Source organism: Rhodnius prolixus, unplaced genomic scaffold (genome assembly GCF_049639745.1).
Source record: "Rhodnius prolixus isolate KJV_2025 unplaced genomic scaffold, Rpr scaffold_3, whole genome shotgun sequence".
In the NCBI taxonomy this organism is placed as follows: domain Eukaryota; kingdom Metazoa; phylum Arthropoda; class Insecta; order Hemiptera; family Reduviidae; genus Rhodnius; species Rhodnius prolixus.
In genome coordinates this window covers 30,434,836-30,454,958 of record NW_027411603.1, presented here as the reverse complement: position 1 = coordinate 30,454,958, position 20,123 = coordinate 30,434,836, and the positions used below count along the sequence as shown (strand labels likewise).

The 20,123-nt window shown below is 33.2% G+C and overlaps 2 protein-coding genes and 1 long non-coding RNA gene across 5 annotated transcripts in view; 2 read left to right on the top strand and 1 right to left on the bottom strand.

Annotated features, from left to right (window-relative positions):
- Positions 1 to 20,123, top strand: part of Dh31 (diuretic hormone class 2) — a 297,142-nt gene that overhangs the window by 270,072 nt on the left and 6,947 nt on the right. The gene's annotated exons all lie outside the window — the stretch shown is intronic.
- LOC141453733 (uncharacterized) lies at positions 2,726 to 6,167 on the bottom strand. Its single transcript, XM_074127285.1, has 2 exons — positions 5,916 to 6,167; positions 2,726 to 3,223 (listed from the first exon to the last, which is right to left on the bottom strand). Exons 1-2 carry the CDS (start codon positions 6,033 to 6,035, stop codon positions 2,816 to 2,818), a joined length of 528 nt encoding a protein of 175 aa, XP_073983386.1. The 5' UTR covers positions 6,036 to 6,167; the 3' UTR covers positions 2,726 to 2,815.
- On the top strand, positions 8,045 to 9,260 carry LOC141453735 (uncharacterized). Its single transcript, XR_012458148.1, has 2 exons — positions 8,045 to 8,869; positions 8,956 to 9,260. It is a non-coding gene; the product is annotated as an uncharacterized lncRNA (long non-coding RNA).

Sequence of the window (20,123 nt, the reverse complement as noted above, 5' to 3'; positions counted from 1 at the left end):
TATGAAAGGCAAAACGCCTCAGAAGATTAAAGAGAAGCTTGATAAACATTATGGTGACTCTGCACCTTCGATTAGAACAGTTTATAAGTGGTTTCAAAATTTTCGGAATGGCCATATGGGCACAAGTGACGCTGAACGTTCTGGACGCCCTGTTGAGGTTACTACTCCAGAAATCATTGATAAAATCCATGATATGGTGATGGATGACAGAAGAGAGAAGGTGCGTGAGATTGCTAGTGCTGTGGGCATCTCGAATGAACGGGTACATAATATTTTGCATCAACATTTGGACATGACAAAGCTTTCCTCAAGATGGGTGCCGCGATTGCTCACGCTTGACCAAAAACGAAATCGTGTGAAGTGTTGCAAGGACGGTTTGCAGCTGTTCCAGAAGAATCCGCAGGACTTTAAGCGTCGTTTCGTCACTGTGGATGAAACATGGATACATCACTACACTCCTGAGACCAAAGAACAATCTAAACAATGGGTTACCAAGGGGGAATCTGCGCCAAAAAAGGCGAAGACCGTTCCTTCGGCCGGAAAGATTATGGCGACTGTCTTTTGGGATTTGCAAGGAATAATCCTCATCGACTATCTGGAAAAGGGTAAAACTATTACAGGTGCATATTATTCATCGTTATTGGACCTTTTGAAAACCGAGCTGCAAGAAAAACGCCCACGATTGGCCCACAAAAAAGTCCTTTTCCATCACGACAACGCACCAGCTCACACCTCAGCAGTTGTGGTCGCAAAATTAATGGAAATAGGGTTCCAACTCGTTTCACATCCCCCCTATTCTCCAGACTTGGCTCTCTCGGACTACTATTTGTTCCCCAATATGAAGAAATGGCTGGCGGGAAAAAAGACTTTATTCAAACGAGGAGGTGATTGCAGAAACGAATGGCTATTTTTCAGACTTGGACAAATCCTATTATTCGGAAGGGATCAACAAACTAGAGCAGCGTTGGACGAAGTGTATAAGCCTAAAAGGAGACTATGTTGAAAAATAAAAAAGGTTTACCCCAAAAAATTAAGTAGTTTTTATTTTTGCACGGACTTTTCAAACGACCCTCGTATATTATATGCATGTACATTCATGCACGCACAGGCTGATTTGTTAAAACCACTTTTCTGGACTCAGGGAAACATAAAACTAATATTTTTTGGTAACAATACAAAATCGAAAATCTACAGGGTTGCAGTAATTACCTCTTAGTGGGATGAAAAAATAAAGAGTAAAAAAACTTTTCACTTAGTGAACTCGTAGAAAAGGTAAATAAAATTAAATTAAAGCTTCATTCAAAAGAAAAACTTGAAGTAAAAGTTAAAAGAAAATTAAATTAAGAAATGAAAATCCAACTCTCAGATGAAGAGAAGTAACGAAATAAGTTTAGAACAGCCAGTATATTTGTCCGTTCTTTTACTTTGAACCGCACTCTAGCGCTGTCCAACTCCGTAACACTTGATGTAATAAATAATGAGGCAGTTTTAAAAGCTTTATCCTCACACAACGCATGACTTGAAGACTAAGTGAATGAGGAAAGAGATTTTACAAAGCAGTCTTCTTTTTTTAGCAGCAAGCCAAAGCCTTGCCTTCCAAAAATAATACGATAATTTCTTTTTGTTTTAGACTGAAATAAAAAGTAAAATTCATAATTGAGACTACTTTGTTTTTTCTTTCTCAAAAAGTGGAATATTAGCAAGCATCAAGCAAAAAAGTAAAAGAATATTCCAGAGATCATAAAGAAATGGTGGATAACTGTGTGCTTGAAAAAAAAGGGATGTTGATAAGGAGAAATAATACGGCAATTTTGAGAGAGCATTAAGTTTAGGATGGAGAGTCGACCAAGTAAGACCCACTTGCAAGTTAGTCCTACTAACAAAATGTTCAAAAAAAGTATTCTACATAAACCTTTGACTTTACTTCTTCGAATCCCCCTAGTTATTAGGACAGTATGAAGAAGGAGGTCAAAATAAAATATTATAAAATCTAAAGAACAAAACAAAAGAATGTACTCGAAACAAATTTTAATAATTAGGACAGTATGAAGAAGGAAGTCAAAATAAAATATTATAAAATCTAAAGAACAAAACAAAAGAATGTACTCGAAACAAATTTTAATAATTAGGACAGTATGAAGAAGGAGGTAAAAATAAAATATTATAAAATCTAAAGAACAAAACAAAAGAATGTACTCGAAACAAATTTTAATAATTAGGACAGTATGAAGAAGGAGGTAAAAATAAAATATAAAATCTAAAGAACAAAACAAAAGAATGTACTCGAAACAAATTTTAATAATTAGGACAGTATGAAGAAGGAGGTAAAAATAAAATATTATAAAATCTAAAGAACAAAACAAAAGAATGTACTCGAAACAAATTTTAATAATTAGGACAGTATGAAGAAGGAGGTAAAAATAAAATATTATAAAATCTAAAGAACAAAACAAAAGAATGTACTCGAAACAAATTTTAATAATTAGGACAGTATGAAGAAGGAGGTCAAAATAAAATATAAAATCTAAAGAACAAAACAAAAGAATGTACTCGAAACAAATTTTAATAATTAGGACAGTATGAAGAAGGAGGTCAAAATAAAATATTATAAAATCTAAAGAAAAAAACAAAAGAATGTACTCGAAACAAATTTTAATAATTAGGACAGTATGAAGAAGGAGGTCAAAATAAAATATTATAAAATCTAAAGAAAAAAACAAAAGAATGTACTCGAAACAAATTTTAATAAAAACAAAATAAAATGAACAAATTGAATTAAATATGCGCAAATATTCTTGACGAAAACATATTTCCCTTATTTTTTGGGGACATCCTCGTCCCAAGAATAGATTCTCTTCACTTTTTTATTATAACTTTGATTTATTTCGCTCAACAATATACCACTGTCATCCTTATATAGACTGTTACATTGTATATAGTCTATGATTTTATTTAAAAAATTAAAATAAGGAAAATAATTTTCTGACGCTAGTTCATTTAGTAATTCTGTCTTACTTCTATAAGTTTTTATTAATAAATCTTCTTCAAATCTGATTGGAGTTTCTTGGCAATTCGTTTTTTTAAGATGATTGAATTGTATTGATTCCATCAGGCTCATTGATGGTTCCTTTATTGAATAAAATTCTCTCAGTATATAGAATAAAAGTATGGAAGTTGCTAATATCCAACCAAAACAACAATACCAAGGATGATGATGAGTTGCCTAAAATAATTATAAATATTTAGTATTATTAATAAAATTTAATAATTATATAAGGGAGAGGGGGGCACATTTGAACAGAATTTACATTTTCTGTTGCAGAGTGCACAGAATCGTATTATTGAACCTTTTTATCTTGTTTTCTACAACTTTCAAGTCTCCTTAACAGATCTATATCAATAAACAGTTGGTACTTTACACACATATCTATATTTTGTGACGTGAATACGTCTTTAAATTTGCTATCATATGGAGACAATCCAAAAAACCTAATGATAACAAAATCGGGGGATACAGTTTGGCATTGTAGTTTCGAATCTATCGTTTACATCCAAAATTAAATTGGACCACTGGATAGCTAAAGGATCAAAGAATTCATTACAATAAGCGAGGACTGTGACGCATCGCGCGCGGTGGAAGCGGAAGCGCCGCAATTTTGAGATCATTTTGCTGCGTATCGAGATTTGCAATTTGTATAACTTTTGACTCAGAAAAGCTACGATGTTCGTTTAAGATTTAATCGTCAGCTGTCGTCACAATCTATCGATTGTGTATAAAACATTAGTGTAAAATAATGACAGTGAATATAATAAGATGTTAGAATAAAAAAATATTATCAAAAATACATAATGTCGGCCTATAAGGGTCGAAAAGCCAAAACCAAATACAGAGATCGTATACGGTTTGGAAAGGGCTTCTCAAGTACAATCGAATGGTAATAATAAACCACCATATGACCGAGTCAAGCTGTGCTGGGAACGTAAAAGAATGAATGCGGCGACGGTGTCAGTACATCTGCCCAGCTGGGGCGGTTGAAATTATGCAAGTGGATGATGAAATCGCTTCTACATCGACAACGGACTGTATAGGCATAGATTGTGTTCGATCGTCGATTTGTTTCCTTGATTTCATCCTAAACACATAAATAAAAATATTTTATATAAAAAATATAACCCGTTACGTAAACGTATTCACGTACAACACACAAAAATCTTAATTAAATGTTTTGTATCTTTTCAAATTATTAGCAAAACATGTAATTGTACAAAGTTTATTTAAATATAATTTGCTATAAAGAGAATGCAGTTGGAATCATTTTGATGGCCTTTTTATTTTCAAAGTTATGAATAATTAAAGAAGCTGAATTAAAAAAAAAATATATTAAGAAAAATATACAATTTTAAAAAATTTCGATTAATTATTGTTGTAATTTGAAATTAATTTACTATTAATCAATCAAATTCAAATTATAACAATAAATGCAAAATATTCCCTAATTTAGACGTTTCAGTAACCAAAATTATTTGTTTTTTAAATTCTGTACGAAACACATGAAAAATGAAGTGATTTTAACGTTAATTAATAGACATTTTTCAAAAATGTATATTTTTCTTAATATATATATTTTTTTAAATTCAGCTTCTTTAATTATTCATAACTTTGAAAATAAAATGGCCATTTAAATGATTCCAACTGCATTGTCTTTGTAGCAAATTATCTTTAAATAAACTTTGTTCAAATTACATGTTTTGCTAATAATTTGAAAAGATACAAAACATTTAATAAGGATTTTTTATAAAAAAAAAAGCAAAACAAAAATTTTGTGATCAATGGTAGCGACCTCTAAATATTAATCGATTTTGCTTTAATACGAACGAAACTTTTTGTTTTTAAATGAACTTTGATTTTCCGCCCGGCGATCTTTAAAATTTAAAAGTCAACATTTTTTGAAACACCCAATTGTACACGCTCCTTTTTATGCCTCCAACCTGACTATATACACTGATCTTAACATTCCTTTTAACACCGAAGTTGTAAAACATGATACAGAAAACTCCACTTCAACCTGCAATCTCATATAAATCCTCTAGCTCAAAATCTTTCTCCTAGAACTCTTCCTGGCAACCCGATAAGACGCCTTAAGAGACAGTGGCCTCGTGATCTCCTCTCAAGTGAAGAGAGCGACTAATAGACAAATATTTTGGAGCGTTACCACTGGGTAACTTATCCACTTATCTGTTCTGTTATCACTGTTACTTATAGCGCCAACGCTAAGTTTTTAAATGAACTTTGATTTTCCGCCCGGCGCTCTTTAAAATTTAAAAGTCATCATTTTTTGAAACACCCAATTGTACACGCTCCTTTTTATGCCTCCAACCTGACTATATACACTGATCTTAACATTCCTTTTAACACCGAAGTTGTAAAACATGATACAGAAAACTCCACTTCAACCTGCAATCTCATATAAATCCTCTAGCTCAAAATCTTTCTCCTAGAACTCTTCCTGGCAACCCGATAAGACGCCTTAAGAGACAGTGGCCTCGTGATCTCCTCTCAAGTGAAGAGAGCGACTAATAGACAAATATTTTGGAGCGTTACCACTGGGTAACTTATCCACTTATCTGTTCTGTTATCACTGTTACTTATAGCGCCAACGCTAAGTTTTTAAATGAACTTTGATTTTCCGCCCGGCGCTCTTTAAAATTTAAAAGTCATCATTTTTTTGAAACACCCTAATAGAGACACCTAATGAAAAATAAACATTAAATAGATTCTGCGGGTCTTAATTTTTTTTTTAATCTGTATTTATTTATTTAATTTTAAGTTAAATCAATTGTTCAAACAAAAGTTTAACAAAGAACAAAGTTTGTTGCATTTAGTTAAAAACATTTTTTTATTTTTTTTTATTTACCTGTTTATATTCATGGCGATAATAATCCAAAGTAGCCTTGTCAAGTTCCCTTAGGGTAACACCTCGGGATATGGAGCACAATACGACTAAAGCAATTAAAATGTACTTTGCAAGACCCATTGGTTTTGAAAATTTTATTGAAGTACATTACATAGAATTTTGGCAATTTTTAAGCTGCAAAAATTTGTTATCTATGAAAATTAATAAAGTCAAGAAAATTTATTCGTTAAATCAAATTATATTTTTACATATGTCTTAATTATTTTAGACATACGGATTTTGTATTGTATCACCATAACGATTTGCAAACTAATGAGATGAGTAAATTTTCTGGACTGTACAAATGGTTTTGAAATGAGTTGGAACAATAGCTCCTTTCTGGTCAGGTCTGACCAGGTGATCTCTAGATCAATTGAGTTTTCAAATTGCTTGCAAGGATTCATGGTGAAGGTCAAAGAGGACATTTTCGTGATGGCTGTGCTTACGAGGGTCGTTTGAAAAGTCCGTGCAAAAATAAAAACTACTTAATTTTTTGGGGTAAACCTTTTTTATTTTTCAACATAGTCTCCTTTTAGGCTTATACATTTCGTCCAACGCTGCTCTAGTTTGTTGATCCCTTCCGAATAATAGGATTTGTCCAAGACTGAAAAATAGCCATTCGTTTCTGCAATCACCTCCTCGTTTGAATAAAATCTTTTTCCCGCCAGCCATTTCTTCATATTGGGGAAGAAATAGTAGTCCGAGGGAGCCAAGTCTGGAGAATAGGGGGGATGTGAAACGAGTTGGAACCCTATTTCCATTAATTTTGCGACCACAACTGCTGTGAGGTGTGAGCTGGTGCGTTGTCGTGATGGAAAAGGACTTTTTTGTGGGCCAATCGTGGGCGTTTTTCTTGCAGCTCGGTTTTCAAAAGGTCCAATAACGATGAATAATATGCACCTGTAATAGTTTTACCCTTTTCCATATAGTCGATGAGGATTATTCCTTGCAAATCCCAAAAGACAGTCGCCATAATCTTTCCGGCCGAAGGAACGGTCTTCGCCTTTTTTGGCGCAGATTCCCCCTTGGTAACCCATTGTTTAGATTGTTCTGTGGTCTCAGGAGTGTAGTGATGTATCCATGTTTCATCCACAGTGACGAAACGACGCTTAAAATCCTGCGGATTCTTCTGGAACAGCTGCAAACCGTCCTTGCAACACTTTACACGATTTCGTTTTTGGTCAAGCGTGAGCAATAGCGGCACCCATCTTGCGGATAGCTTTGTCATGTCGAAATGTTGATGCAAAATATTATGTACCCGTTCATTCGAGATGCCCACGGCACTAGCAATCTCACGCACCTTCACTCTTCTGTCATCCATCACCATATCATGGATTTTATCAATGATTTCTGGAGTAGTAACCTCAACAGGACGTCCAGAACGTTCAGCGTCACTTGTGCCCATATGGCCACTCCGAAAATTTTGAAACCACTTATAAACTGTTCTAATCGAAAGTGCAGAGTCACCATAATGTTTATCAAGCTTCTCTTTAGTCTCCTGAGGCGTTTTGCCTTTCATAAAGTAGTGTTTAATCAACACACGAAATTCTTTTTCGTCCATTTTTTGAAAATCACTCGACTTCCTCGATTTAAACGAATGCCAAACACAAAGAAATAGACCGATCTGGCTGAAACTTGGTGTGTGTTCTTCCAAGAGATGCTACTAACTAAACATAACCTCGATACGCGCCAGTGGTGCTAGCTCTCTGACTTTGCACGGACTTTTCAAACGACCCTCGTAATTGGTTGTGGAATATTTTGTAAAAGTTTTTGAGTTAGGTCTCTGATGAATATAATGTTTTGGTGAATTTGTGCCTTTGTTGTATGCCATATCAATATTTCTAGTCAATTTAATTTCTCATTTAACAGCACTCTAAGTTACTTTATCTCTTTCAACAGCTCCAGGAGTTCCTTAAAATTGAAGGTGCCTAGTATCCATTTCTTTCCCTTAACCTAATCATAGCAAAAGGAAGCAGTTCTTTAGATTAATGGATTCGCCTCGTTCTTGGCACCATCAAATTACTATTATTATTAATGCTTGTTGCATTAATTTACACAAATAACTAAGATTTTTTAAAAAAGCACTCCTAATCATCTGCGTACATTTGCGAGTACAAACCATTCACATTTAGGAGATATAGGTGCCAATCAACCATTAAATGCAGAGATATGCTTTCTTCTGAACAAAAGCAATTCTAGTTTTTAAATAGATAGTTACCGATACACTCCTTAGTGTATGATCTCCACCCTTTTCATACAAAATTTCAAAATTATTATTCTTAATTGCATATTCATGTACGAGCATAATTACAGCATTGACATGAATCAGAAAACATATTCTGAAAATAAGTGAATCATATCACTTGTATAATTCAGAATATTCTTGTTGTTGGCTTTACAGTAAATAATTCGTTTAAAATTAATTTTAGGTTCCCTCAATAATGTAAGAAATACAATATTTTAAGATGAAAAGAACAGATTTAATTTCAAAATCTCATTAAAATGGTGAGCAATATTGTGAGAAATTTAGTACGCGGTGTGTTAAAGAGATAGCAGCACTTGCCTTGTCAGTGTTGCACTCTAGTAACTGTTAGTAGAACCAGGAAAGTCAAAAGTTTATACTTTGCACTAAATAATTATTAAACATAAAATATGTAATTTATGTTTTTTATGATTAAAATGCCATTATACCATTATTATTTTTAATTTCTATTTGTCGAGATGAGTAATACTGATTTGATTTAAAGTTAATTTATCATAATGTTGGCATTTTAAAAACTAAATGAAACTATGGAAACAAAAACATTAAAAATACAAATTTAATTAAATACACATAAACATGTTACAACAAATTTAATTTTTCAATTACAATTACAATTTTACAAGATAACACGATGGATAGCAAATCATTTGAGGTACCATTTGGTGAATATGGCTTGGCATTTTCAATAATTGTGTTAATATTATTTTTATCATTTCTAACGATACCATCAACCGATAGAAGAATTACAACTGGCCATGTAAGCATAACTCGTACATTAGAATCTAATATAAATGATGGGCAAGAAATAATGTGTGAAAATAAAACTGCAATATTGGTAACCAATACAGAAACCAATGAAAATCAAGGATTAGATGATGGTTCAGATATGAAAGGTGAAGAATTTGATATTGAAGAAATTTCTTCATTAGGTGACTCGCCATTAAATGATGCCTGTCCTATTTCAAATACAAACACTTTATAAAAATAATTATTTTTTTTTAACAAATGAGATCATTAAAACAATAAATTAAGATGATTAATAATTTTCTTTTTCTTGTAACTTATATTTACTTCTATAAATAATTATTTAAATATTGAATTAACGCTTTAATCCTAACCTCTACATTTAATATTTATATTTTAGTTATTAGATTGAACTTAATATCTAGTGCAGTAGCACCAACAGAATTTAAAAAAATACATGATCAAGTTTTACATTTGCCTCTAATATTGTGGCAACCAATGCAATCTTTTATCGGACATTTTCATTTTAAGATTACCTGAACTCAATTTAATATCTAATTAAAAGTTGACCTCTTGTCGTAACAAACTTTCTTGATACATTTCGTTTACTACAAATTGATTTACAAAAGTTTGGTTTTAGGAATGCGAGCTGCTGCGAAAAATCAACTGGGCAGAAGTACTATTCGCACATTATTTACCGATTTTTTTTAATATACACACTATTTTAGAAACTTTATCTCAAAAAGATAAAGATCTCCAAAAGATTTTTTTGGCTAATGGAGATGGCAAATGTGATCAATTGCTTCACTGGTAGAGAAGTTCACGGGTTGGTCAGGAGTAGTTGACTGTATCCAATAAGCTACATGCAGAAATGTGGCGGTGGAGCGATATTCTACAATTTTTTTAAGGGTGTTATATGGAATAACAGATCACTGGAAGGAATCCAGAATAATGTAAAGGAGATACGGATCTTCCCTAAATGTTAGGCGGCTTAAAAGCCATTAGCTAAATCCATTAGGACTCTAATGACTCAACTAAATTAAGTTAAGTTGGCTCTCTGTTGGCCACTATTCAAAAATTGTTTAGACCTCGTATAGTCTTGTCTGAATTTATAGTTCAATTGTGTGGATCGAATTCTGTACCAGGTCACCTTTTTAACGTTGAACGTCTGAGATAACGTTGAAGAACTGTGAATCATATTGTGGGCCAGAAATCGCCCTGGTAACCTTGAAACCTTCTCCTCTAAATACAACCTTATCAGTGTTGCCTCTGCTATACCAAAATTAAATTTAAATTTACCTACAACTATTTAAATTTACCTACACTGCTATTTTTTTAAATTTCTTTATTTATATATAAATAAATGTAAATGTAAACTTTATATCGGGATTATTGTGCAGGAAATGGAGGCAAGAAAATGTCCTTCGGACCAAGAATTATATAGGCAGAAAATAAATCCATCCGCTACAGGTTCTGAACAAGAAATACAAGAGTTCTGGAGGTGGATATAACTAGGCATGCTATTATGGCTGATCACTTGAAGGGAGACCAACGATTTCTGTTCGGCGAGGGAGACAATAAGTATCTGAATTGGGGCACAGTGACATTGCACACGAAAGACTTGGTTTAGGATCTAGTGTTCGAATCCTCCCCTACTAAAAAGGTTGAGAACTCTCCATACTAAATAATTAATTAAAATACATCGAATAATGAAAAAGCCAATGAAATAATCCAATAATTGACCCCCTTTTATAGCTAAGGTTAACTAATGCCATTAATGTACACAGAGTAGACGCCGCCTTGCAGATATATGAAAACGTTTTTCATTACAATCTTGGCAAAATGTTTTGACACAGTGAGTATAGAAAATTAAGTCTAGCCCGCGGAGCACTGTTGGCCACCATCCAATCATCTTGTTCAGACCCCCAATATAGTCTTGTCTGAATTTATAGTTCAGTTGTACGGATCGAATTCTGTTCCAGGTCACCGTATTTTTCCACAATATAAAGACTCTGTTATGAACACTCACTTTTATTCCTATTCACGTACAGTAATGTGAATTTTGACAAAATCGTATCGTAGCGTACCACGTACTTAGTTGGTACCTAAATTTAATACCAAATTTGAACTTTCTGCTGAAATAGAGAAAATATAAATTATTACTTTTCTTAATTGGTTGAATCAAATACAAAGTTGTTTACCATTAATTCGGTATATTCACTTAAAATTCATAAACGCTAACTTAAAGCACCACGTGTTACATAAAGACTCTCATCCAATCAAACTATCATCCCCTCTAAACACACCCGTATCAGTGTTGCCTCTGCTATATCAAAAATAAATTTAAATTTACCTACAACTATTTAAATTTACCTACACTGCTATTTTTTTTTTTTTTTAAATTATTTATTCATATATAAATAAATGTAATAAATAAAAATTTAGCCTTCCGGTTTCAATGCAATCTCTAAGAATTACCATTAACCTTTCACTGACTGAGATTTCCCCCAATCTTTGGCCAGTAAAAAATTACCTAAACCAAGTATTTCGAACACTGTGCCCCAATTCAGATACTTATTGTCTCCCACGGCGAACAGATATCGTTGGTCTTCCTTTAAGTGTTCAGTTGGAGTTACGGTGGACAAGTTTAAAAACAGATCCCGTTTCGGACCACAAAAGTGGATATTTTCAATGAGTATTCAAAAAATCCTAAATCTGCCAAATTATAAAACTTACTGTACGAAAAGGAGAAAGTAAATTGCTATAAACATTAACTTGCCATTGTTCGTATAACATAAATCTTCTTAAATCATCGTGGGAATCAATTTTCTCATTAATCAGACTTTTGATAATACCAAGCTTTTAGGCTGTTAGGGTGAGGGAGCAAATAACATTAGAATGTTATACATTTGTCCATCATGAATTTAATAAATACTGAAATCATTATTCTAATAAATCGATAAGATTGCTAGAAATATAAAGGCAATATTCAAGATTATTCTGGGATGGAAGAGAACAATCTAGCTTAAACTAATTTTGATGCAACTGAATTATAAACTGCGCGAATAATCCCAATGCTATTCATATTGTAGATTGGACGTATTTAAATAAGGACAAATATATAAGCCTTAGGTTTATACGCAACTCAGAAACGGCTATGAACTAAGGTGACATACCTGATCGATTGTAGCAGCCATTCTATCGAAGCGTTAACTTAAGTTAACACTTCGACGATCACAGGCGCCGTTCATCTGAATCAATCCTTTCGGCTATTGTTTTACTACGTTGTAGGCTATCATTTTTAAATATTACAGTGTTTTTTACAACTTAAATATTGTTTAGAATTGTAAAATTTCTCTAACAATTTGAAATTTCATTCATATTTAACAAATATATTTAGAAATTACCGTGTAAATCAGTCTTTCCAAAGTTGGAGGCGGGATAAGGGGTGACGATGGCTGATTTGTGTTTTTCTAATATTTTAAACTAAAATCCAAAACCTGCCTACTAAACTACATCGATTATTTGGTTGTTTCGTTAATTTGGGCTACAAAAGCCAATCCCGCAATTGTACCCTGGACTGTGGTCGATTTTTCAACCATTTTTTTTATAGCATTCCCATCGTCGTATTTGTGTGAACGTGAATTTAGTTCTGTGACAACTCTGCTAACTAGAAAGAAAAATAGTTTACATGTTACCTAACGCGGTGACATGACAAGGCTGTTTCTTGAGTAAATTCGAGCCTGTTATTAACAAACTTGTTAAAAATCATCAGATTCATCCTTTAAAATTTAAACTGAAATGTTTGTTTTAATTTGAATACCAATTTTTCTAAATATTATTTATAAAGTAGCGTTTTATTGCTCTCATAAGAACAGTATCATTTAAAATGTAAGTTCGAACTCAGAAACAGGATAAGACTCATAAGGCTCGCTATGATTAAATTAAAGTAATGATTGCTATTGTGATTTTTAAGATGTGGTAAAATTTTGAAAATATTATTGGGGCGCTAGAAAATAATTGATTCTCAAAGTGGGGCGGTAGACGAAATAAGTTTGAGAACCTCTGATGTAAATAATCATGAAATATATTTACATATATTGGGCTTGCAGAGATAATTGATATGGGTAACTATTTGGGTTTAAGCGAATCCATAACCAAATTCACACACATTTAACAGATACCTACATATGTTTATATAAACGCTAGTACATTAGGAAGCCGCAATAGATCTTTCTGATGGCAGTGGTTTATAGCCACCCCAATTTTAATCTACAATAAATATTAGCCAATGCATTACATCTTTCTAGTAGGTATGTTAAATTCATAAATTCATTTAAAAATCAATTAGATCAATTATGGAAATTTCTATTGATACATACATCTGGAGATTGCGTGATGCCAAGCTATTAATAAATACGCTTTAACTAGATCCTAAAACAACTTCAATAAATATTTGAATACGAAGCAGGTTGCTGGTATTCTTTCTTATAAATAGCTCGACGTAAATTGTTGATAGGGGTTGGGGGGGGGGGGGTTATTTCCAATCATTTCATCCGAAAACATACTGCAAAACTAATTTAAAGTTTTGAAAACTGCACAATAATGCAATCTTTTTTTTTTTTATGGATATAAGGAAAAACTTGCCTATTTATTATAGTTTGACATAAGGTGGACCGCATCTATATCGGTTTTCAAGCTACAAACTTGAAGTTGGTTACCAAAGTTAACCAGTTGGTTCTTAAAGTGGTAAGTCAAGATTTACTCGGTTTTTTTCGCTATCATATGGAGGCAATCCAAAAAACCTAATGATAACCAAATCGGGGGATACAGTTTGGCATTATAGTTTCCAATCTATCGTCTACATCCAAAATTAAATTATACCACTGGATCAAAGAATTCATTACGATAAGCGAGGACTGTGACGCATCGCGCGCGGTCGAGGGGGAAGCGCCGCCATTTTGAGATCATTTAGCTGCGTATCGAGATTTGCAATTAGTATAACTTTTGACTCGAAGAAGCTACGATGTTCGTTTAGGTTTTAATCGTTAGCTGTCGTCACAATCTATCGATTGTGTATAAAACATTAGTGTAAAATAGTGACAGTGAATAGAATAAGGTGTTAGAATAAAAAAATATTATCAAAAATATATAATGTCGGCCTATAAGGGTCGAAAAGCCAAAACCAAATACAGAGATCGGAAAGGGCTTCTTTAGAACAATCGAATGATAATAATAAAACACCATATGACCGAGTCAATCTGCGCCGGGAACGTAAAAGAATGAATGCGGCCGAGCGGATCAACGACGGTGTCAGTACATCTGCAGCTGGGGCGGTTGAAATTATGCAAGTGGATGATGAAATCTCTTCTACATCGACAACGGACTGTATAGGCATAGATTGTGTTCGATCGTCGATTATGAAGACACATTGGGCAGCAACTAGTGCATGTTTCACTACGACGTTTATCAACAATCCATTCGGACATAAGTGTGATGAGTGTGATCGTCTATGGTTTCTGCGCTCATTGAAGCTAACAAAAGAAAACCACTTACCACTGCTTAATAATTCGAGTATATTATTATTATTATTATATTATAAAAAATATAACCCGTTACGTAAACGTATTCACGTACAACACACGGCCGTGTCCATGACACAGCCCCAGTTTTTTTTTTTAATTCTTTCCCAATGAAAAAACTAACTCAGTTCGAGTGATTGGGGCCGACACAGTTTTTTCTAAAGAAAATTACTTCTTTTCTTAAGTTTTTATTACGCTTCTAATTTGCTATAATAATTTGATACTTTCTTATGTAATAATCAGAATATTTAAAAATGATAAAATCCTGCTCAAAATAGACCATATTAAAGAAATTGTATCATAATTGAAAAGAATAATTTGTTTGCTCCACATGAGTTGATCATTTTCAATTATGCAATTGAATTTATTTAGAGATAGAATGTACTTATTTTTAAATTAGTTATGACAACGTTTATTATTTTTAATTACATAATAACAGCAAAATTGATTAAACTATTACTAATTCGCAACAATAACTAGATAAAAGTTCGTAGCAATAAAAATATTTAAATGATTAATGTTGTGATTGTTCAATCACAGCCAATTAGATCGTTTCCATTTAGAATGATCCGATTGTTTTTGCATTTATTTCTTTTGCGTAAAACAGATACGTGTTAATTGAATACACAAATTAGATGATTACAGATAAAAATGAAAAATTTCGCAATTCATTTGACTGAGGTCGTTGCCTACATGAATACTTATTTCTTCCTTGGGCTGCACAAAGATTCAAACCAGCAGCAACGTTCAAATTAAATATTTTTATTAAATTAAAATGAAAATTTCGCTTACAAATCCAACAGCCAATCAAGTTGTACCATTTCAATAACCAACCAATAACCATTGTATCATCCATTTTCATAAGTTTTTTTTTTGAAAGGGGTGTTTATTTATGCTACAATCAGCGCGTTGGCGCTATAAGTAACAGTGATAACAGAACTCTGAATTACAGTGGTATACGAGTGGATAAGTTACCCAGTGGTAACGCTCCAAAATATTAGGCTATTAGTCGCTCTCTTCACTTGAGAGGAGATCACGAGGCCACTGTCTCTTAAGGCGTCTTATCGGGTTGCCAGGAAGAGTTCTAGGAGAAAGATTTTGAGCTAGAGGATTTATATGAGATTGCAGGTTGAAGTGGAGTTTTCTGTATCATGTTTTAGCAACTTCGTTAAGGTCAGTGTGTATAGTCAGGTTGGAGGCATAAAAAGGAGCGTGTACATTTGGGTGTTTCAAAAAATGATGACTTTTAAATTTTAAAGTGCGCCGGGCGGAAAATCAAAGTTCATTTAAAAACAAAAAGTTTCGTCCGTATTAGAGCGAAATCGATTAATATTTAGAGGTCGCTACCATTGATCAAAATTTTTATTTTTTTTTTTTTTATAAAAAATCCTTATTAAATGTTTTGTATCTTTTCAAATTATTAGCAAAACATGTAATTGTACAAAGTTTATTTAAATATAATTTGTTATAAAGACAATGCAGTTGGAATCATTTTGATGGCCATTTTATTTTTAAAGTTATGAATAATTAAAGCAGCTGTATTTTTTTAAATATTTTATACATTTTTGAATTTTTTTGAATTTGAAAATGTTTATTTACAATTTAAATTTTTTTATACAAATATATTATATATAAAAGGAGGTTTCAGGCTTTATGCCTATATCCTCTCCACAACATATCAACATTTACATTGGGTACAAGTCCAACTTAATGCTAAGGCAAAAAATTTTTTTTAAAAAAACCCTTACTACATAGAGTTAATTAAAGCAAGATATGCTTTAGCCTTTTGTGCTTGTATTTTCTATAATTAAGAGAACTTAAGTTATAGTCCATAATACTTTTTATATGCGGGTAGGGACTATGTGTACAGGAAGTTACAAAGTTTTCCGTAGCGTTGTAGATAAATGTGGACACGCTGGCAACATCAAGTGCTGCATGCATGTAATCTATGGGTGTCCACCGGGGATATGACCCAACTAACCTTAAGCATTTGTTTTGGACTCTTTGTAACTTCCCGTAATTGGTGCAACAAGTATTGGACCACACAGGAGCTGCATATAGTAGTACGGAGCGGATATAGAGATAGTAGATAAGTTTTTTATTAAGAAAATCTAAGTTAGAGTTGCGGTTCAAAAGAGGAAAGAGACTGCACATAATTCCTACCGCTTTATCGCACACTGAGTTTATGTGTTTGTTGAAAGTTAATTTGGAGTCTAACACCAACCCGAGGTATTTAACTTCCTTGCTCCACGGAAGGAAGTCGCCGTTAATTTGGACAAATCTATTCACAACCGGTCTGCGGCGTGTAAACAAAATAATTTGTGTCTTGGCATGGTTTGGCCTTATTTTCCATTTTGCAAAGTATTTGAAACATTTTTCAAGGGCTATCGATAATTGTTTGGCTATTGTGTCAACTCTGAAGGAAGAAATAAAGAAGGCAGAATCATCAGCAAACAGGGAGCAACTGGATTTGAGTTTCAGCTTGGTGACGTCATTAATAAAGATGTTGAAAAGTGTAGGCCCCAGGACTGAGCCTTGGGGGACTCCAGCTTTAATTAACCTCACACCTGAAACTGTGGTACCGAGTGCGACGCTGAATTTTCTTTTAGTTAAATAACTTTGAACAAAGTAAATTAAATATCTCGGAAAGCCATTCTCAATTAATTTATAGATAAGGCCATTGTGCCAAACACAATCAAAGGCTTTTTCCACATCAATCAAAGCCATCCCCGTATGCTTGTTCAGATTAAAGTTGTGCTCTACCAAGTCTGTTACTCTGGCTAACTGGGCAGTAGTCGAATGTCTTGGACGGAAACCAAACTGGCAGGATGATAATAGACTATTACTGTCAATGAATGAAGTGAGTCTTCTTAAAATAATTTTCTCAGTCAGCTTACTAAGACAAGGAAGTAAGGAGATTGGCCGATAGCTGCTTGTTAAAGAGGGGTCTTTACCAGGTTTAGCAATGACAATAATTTTTGCCATTTTCCATATATCAGGAAAGTAGCCGAACATAATAATGTGATTAATTATTTTAGTAAGGTGGATTAGACACTTTTTGGAAATGTTTTTCATAATTTTTGAATTTATTCCGTCTATGCCGGGGGCTTTGTTATTTTTTAATCTTCTTATTTCTCTTCCTAATTCTTTTGGTGTTGTTAAGATACATTCATCAGGTTTTAGATGTAGAGTGAAATAATTTTTAGCGACTGAGATTACTTTACGGGTAAAGGTAGGAACACCTAAGCTAGAATTCATAATGTGCACTTTCTCAAAGAAATCTGCTAGTGTGTCGGCCTATACGAGGTGTGTTCAAAAAGTAACGGGAATTTTCGTTTTTTGAAAAAAATATTTATTTATTCATCTACATTAATATTGTCGCCTTCAAAGTAGTCCCCTTCGCATACAATACACTTGTGCCAGCGCTTTTTCCAATCCTCGAAACACTTCTGAAACTCGATCTTTGTGATAGCTTTCAGCTCTTTCAGCGATTCGCTTTTAATGTCATCTATGCTTGTAAAACGACGGCCTTTTAATGTTCTCTTTATGTTTGGAAATAGAAAAAAGTCACATGGAGCCATGTCTGGCGAATATGGAGGCTGGGGCATCGTTAAAGTTTTGTTTTTGGCCAAAAATTCACGAACAAGCAATGAAGTGTGAGCAGGTGCATTATCGTGGTGCAAAATCCATGAATTGTTTTGCCACAAATCCGGGCGTTTTTTTCGGATTGCTTCACGCAAACGGCGTTGAACTTGTAGGTAGTACTCCTTATTGATTGTTTGACCTTGTGGCAAGAATTCATGATGCACTATGCCATTAAAATCGAAGAACACAGTGAGCATAACCTTCACATTCGACCGCACTTGTCGAGCCTTTTTCGGTCTTGGCGATCCAGAATGCCTCCACTGGGACGATTGAGCCTTAGTTTCGACATCATATCCGTAAACCCATGTTTCGTCACCTGTTATAACACGTTTCAGTAGATCCGCATCGTTGTCGACTTCATTGAGTGACTCTTGAGCAACTTCCATTCTCCGCTGTTTTTGTTCGAAATTCAACAATTTTGGAACAAATTTTGCTGCCACACGTTTCATACCCAAAACATCCGAAAAAATTTCATGGCATGAGCCAATTGATATGGCAACATCATCAGCGACTTCTCTGATTGTGATTCGGCGATCGTTCATAACCATTTCTTTCACTTTTTTCACGTTTTCATCGGTTGTTGATGTGCTTGGACGTCCAGGTCGTTCGTCATCTTCAACGTTTTCGCGGCCATCTTGGAAACGCTTATACCACTCGTAAATCCTTGTTTTACTCATAGCAGACTCACCATATGCCTTTATTAACATTTCACACACTTTATTACACTTTATTTCATTTTTTACGCAAAATTTAATACAAATTCTTTGATCCATTTTTTTTAACAAACAAAAATCGCCAAGCTCGAAAAACACGTCTAACCTTAACGGCTGCCACTTAAGAAGTAAACAATGAATATTACTGAAAATTTTATCGTACTTCAGGGGCATGTGTACCAACATAATAAAAAAAAAATTTTTACAATCAGACTCTCCAAACCCGCGAAATTTAAAAATTCCCGTTACTTTTTGAACACACCTCGTACATTTTTGAAAAATTTCTATTAATTATTGTTATAATTTGAAATTAATTTACTATCAATCAATCAAATTCAAATTATAACAATAAATGCAAAATATTCCCTAATTTAGACGTTTTAGTAACCAAAATTATTTGTTTTTTTAATTCTGTACGAAACACATGAAAAATGAAGTGATTTTAACGTTAATTAATTGAAATTTTTCAAAAATGTATATTTTTCTTAGTATTTTAGATTGTAGCGATTGAATCATTTGAAGATTGTAGCGTTTGATTGAACCCTACAGCTCTATTCCACACGCCCAGATGGGTTTCAAAATAGAAGTTTAAATTAGTCTTTTGTTGTCCAGAGAGAGTTTTGATCTGTCGTCTAAGTCTTTTAAGTAGTCGATAGCGTCTGTTCAGTTCTGTTCTTTTAAGTCTAATAAGTTGATACTAATATTTTTTTCCTGCCATAACAGTTGCTATTTTTATGAAACTAATAACATTTAATGGTAAAAATTTTACACTAATATGCTTAAAATAAATACTTTTTATCTTAAAAAGTATTGAGTTGTTAAAGATTATCAGTTATATTAGAAATTTCTTTATTTCAATCATTTAAGTGTTTGTGAAATTATCCAATTAAATTTATCACATGAGTAATAATTGTTCTTTTGAGTAGGTTAACTTTTGTCTTGTTTCAAGTGGATAATCATAAAAACTAGCCATTCAATGTACCTGCACAAAATTATCAACATTCGGAATTGAAAATCCAAAACTATTATTTTGGTGGCAAACAGAACAATTTTGAATTGTTACTCAGCAACTCTCTTGAATGGAAAATCTGTATGAATGAAACAGCGATGAGAAAAATTATTTGGCACTACAGAAATAAGATAATAAATTAATTCGGTTGCGTTTAAGTCGTTTGAGTAATATGGTACAAACCTTCGATGTCGTACTAGAATGTGTTAGAGT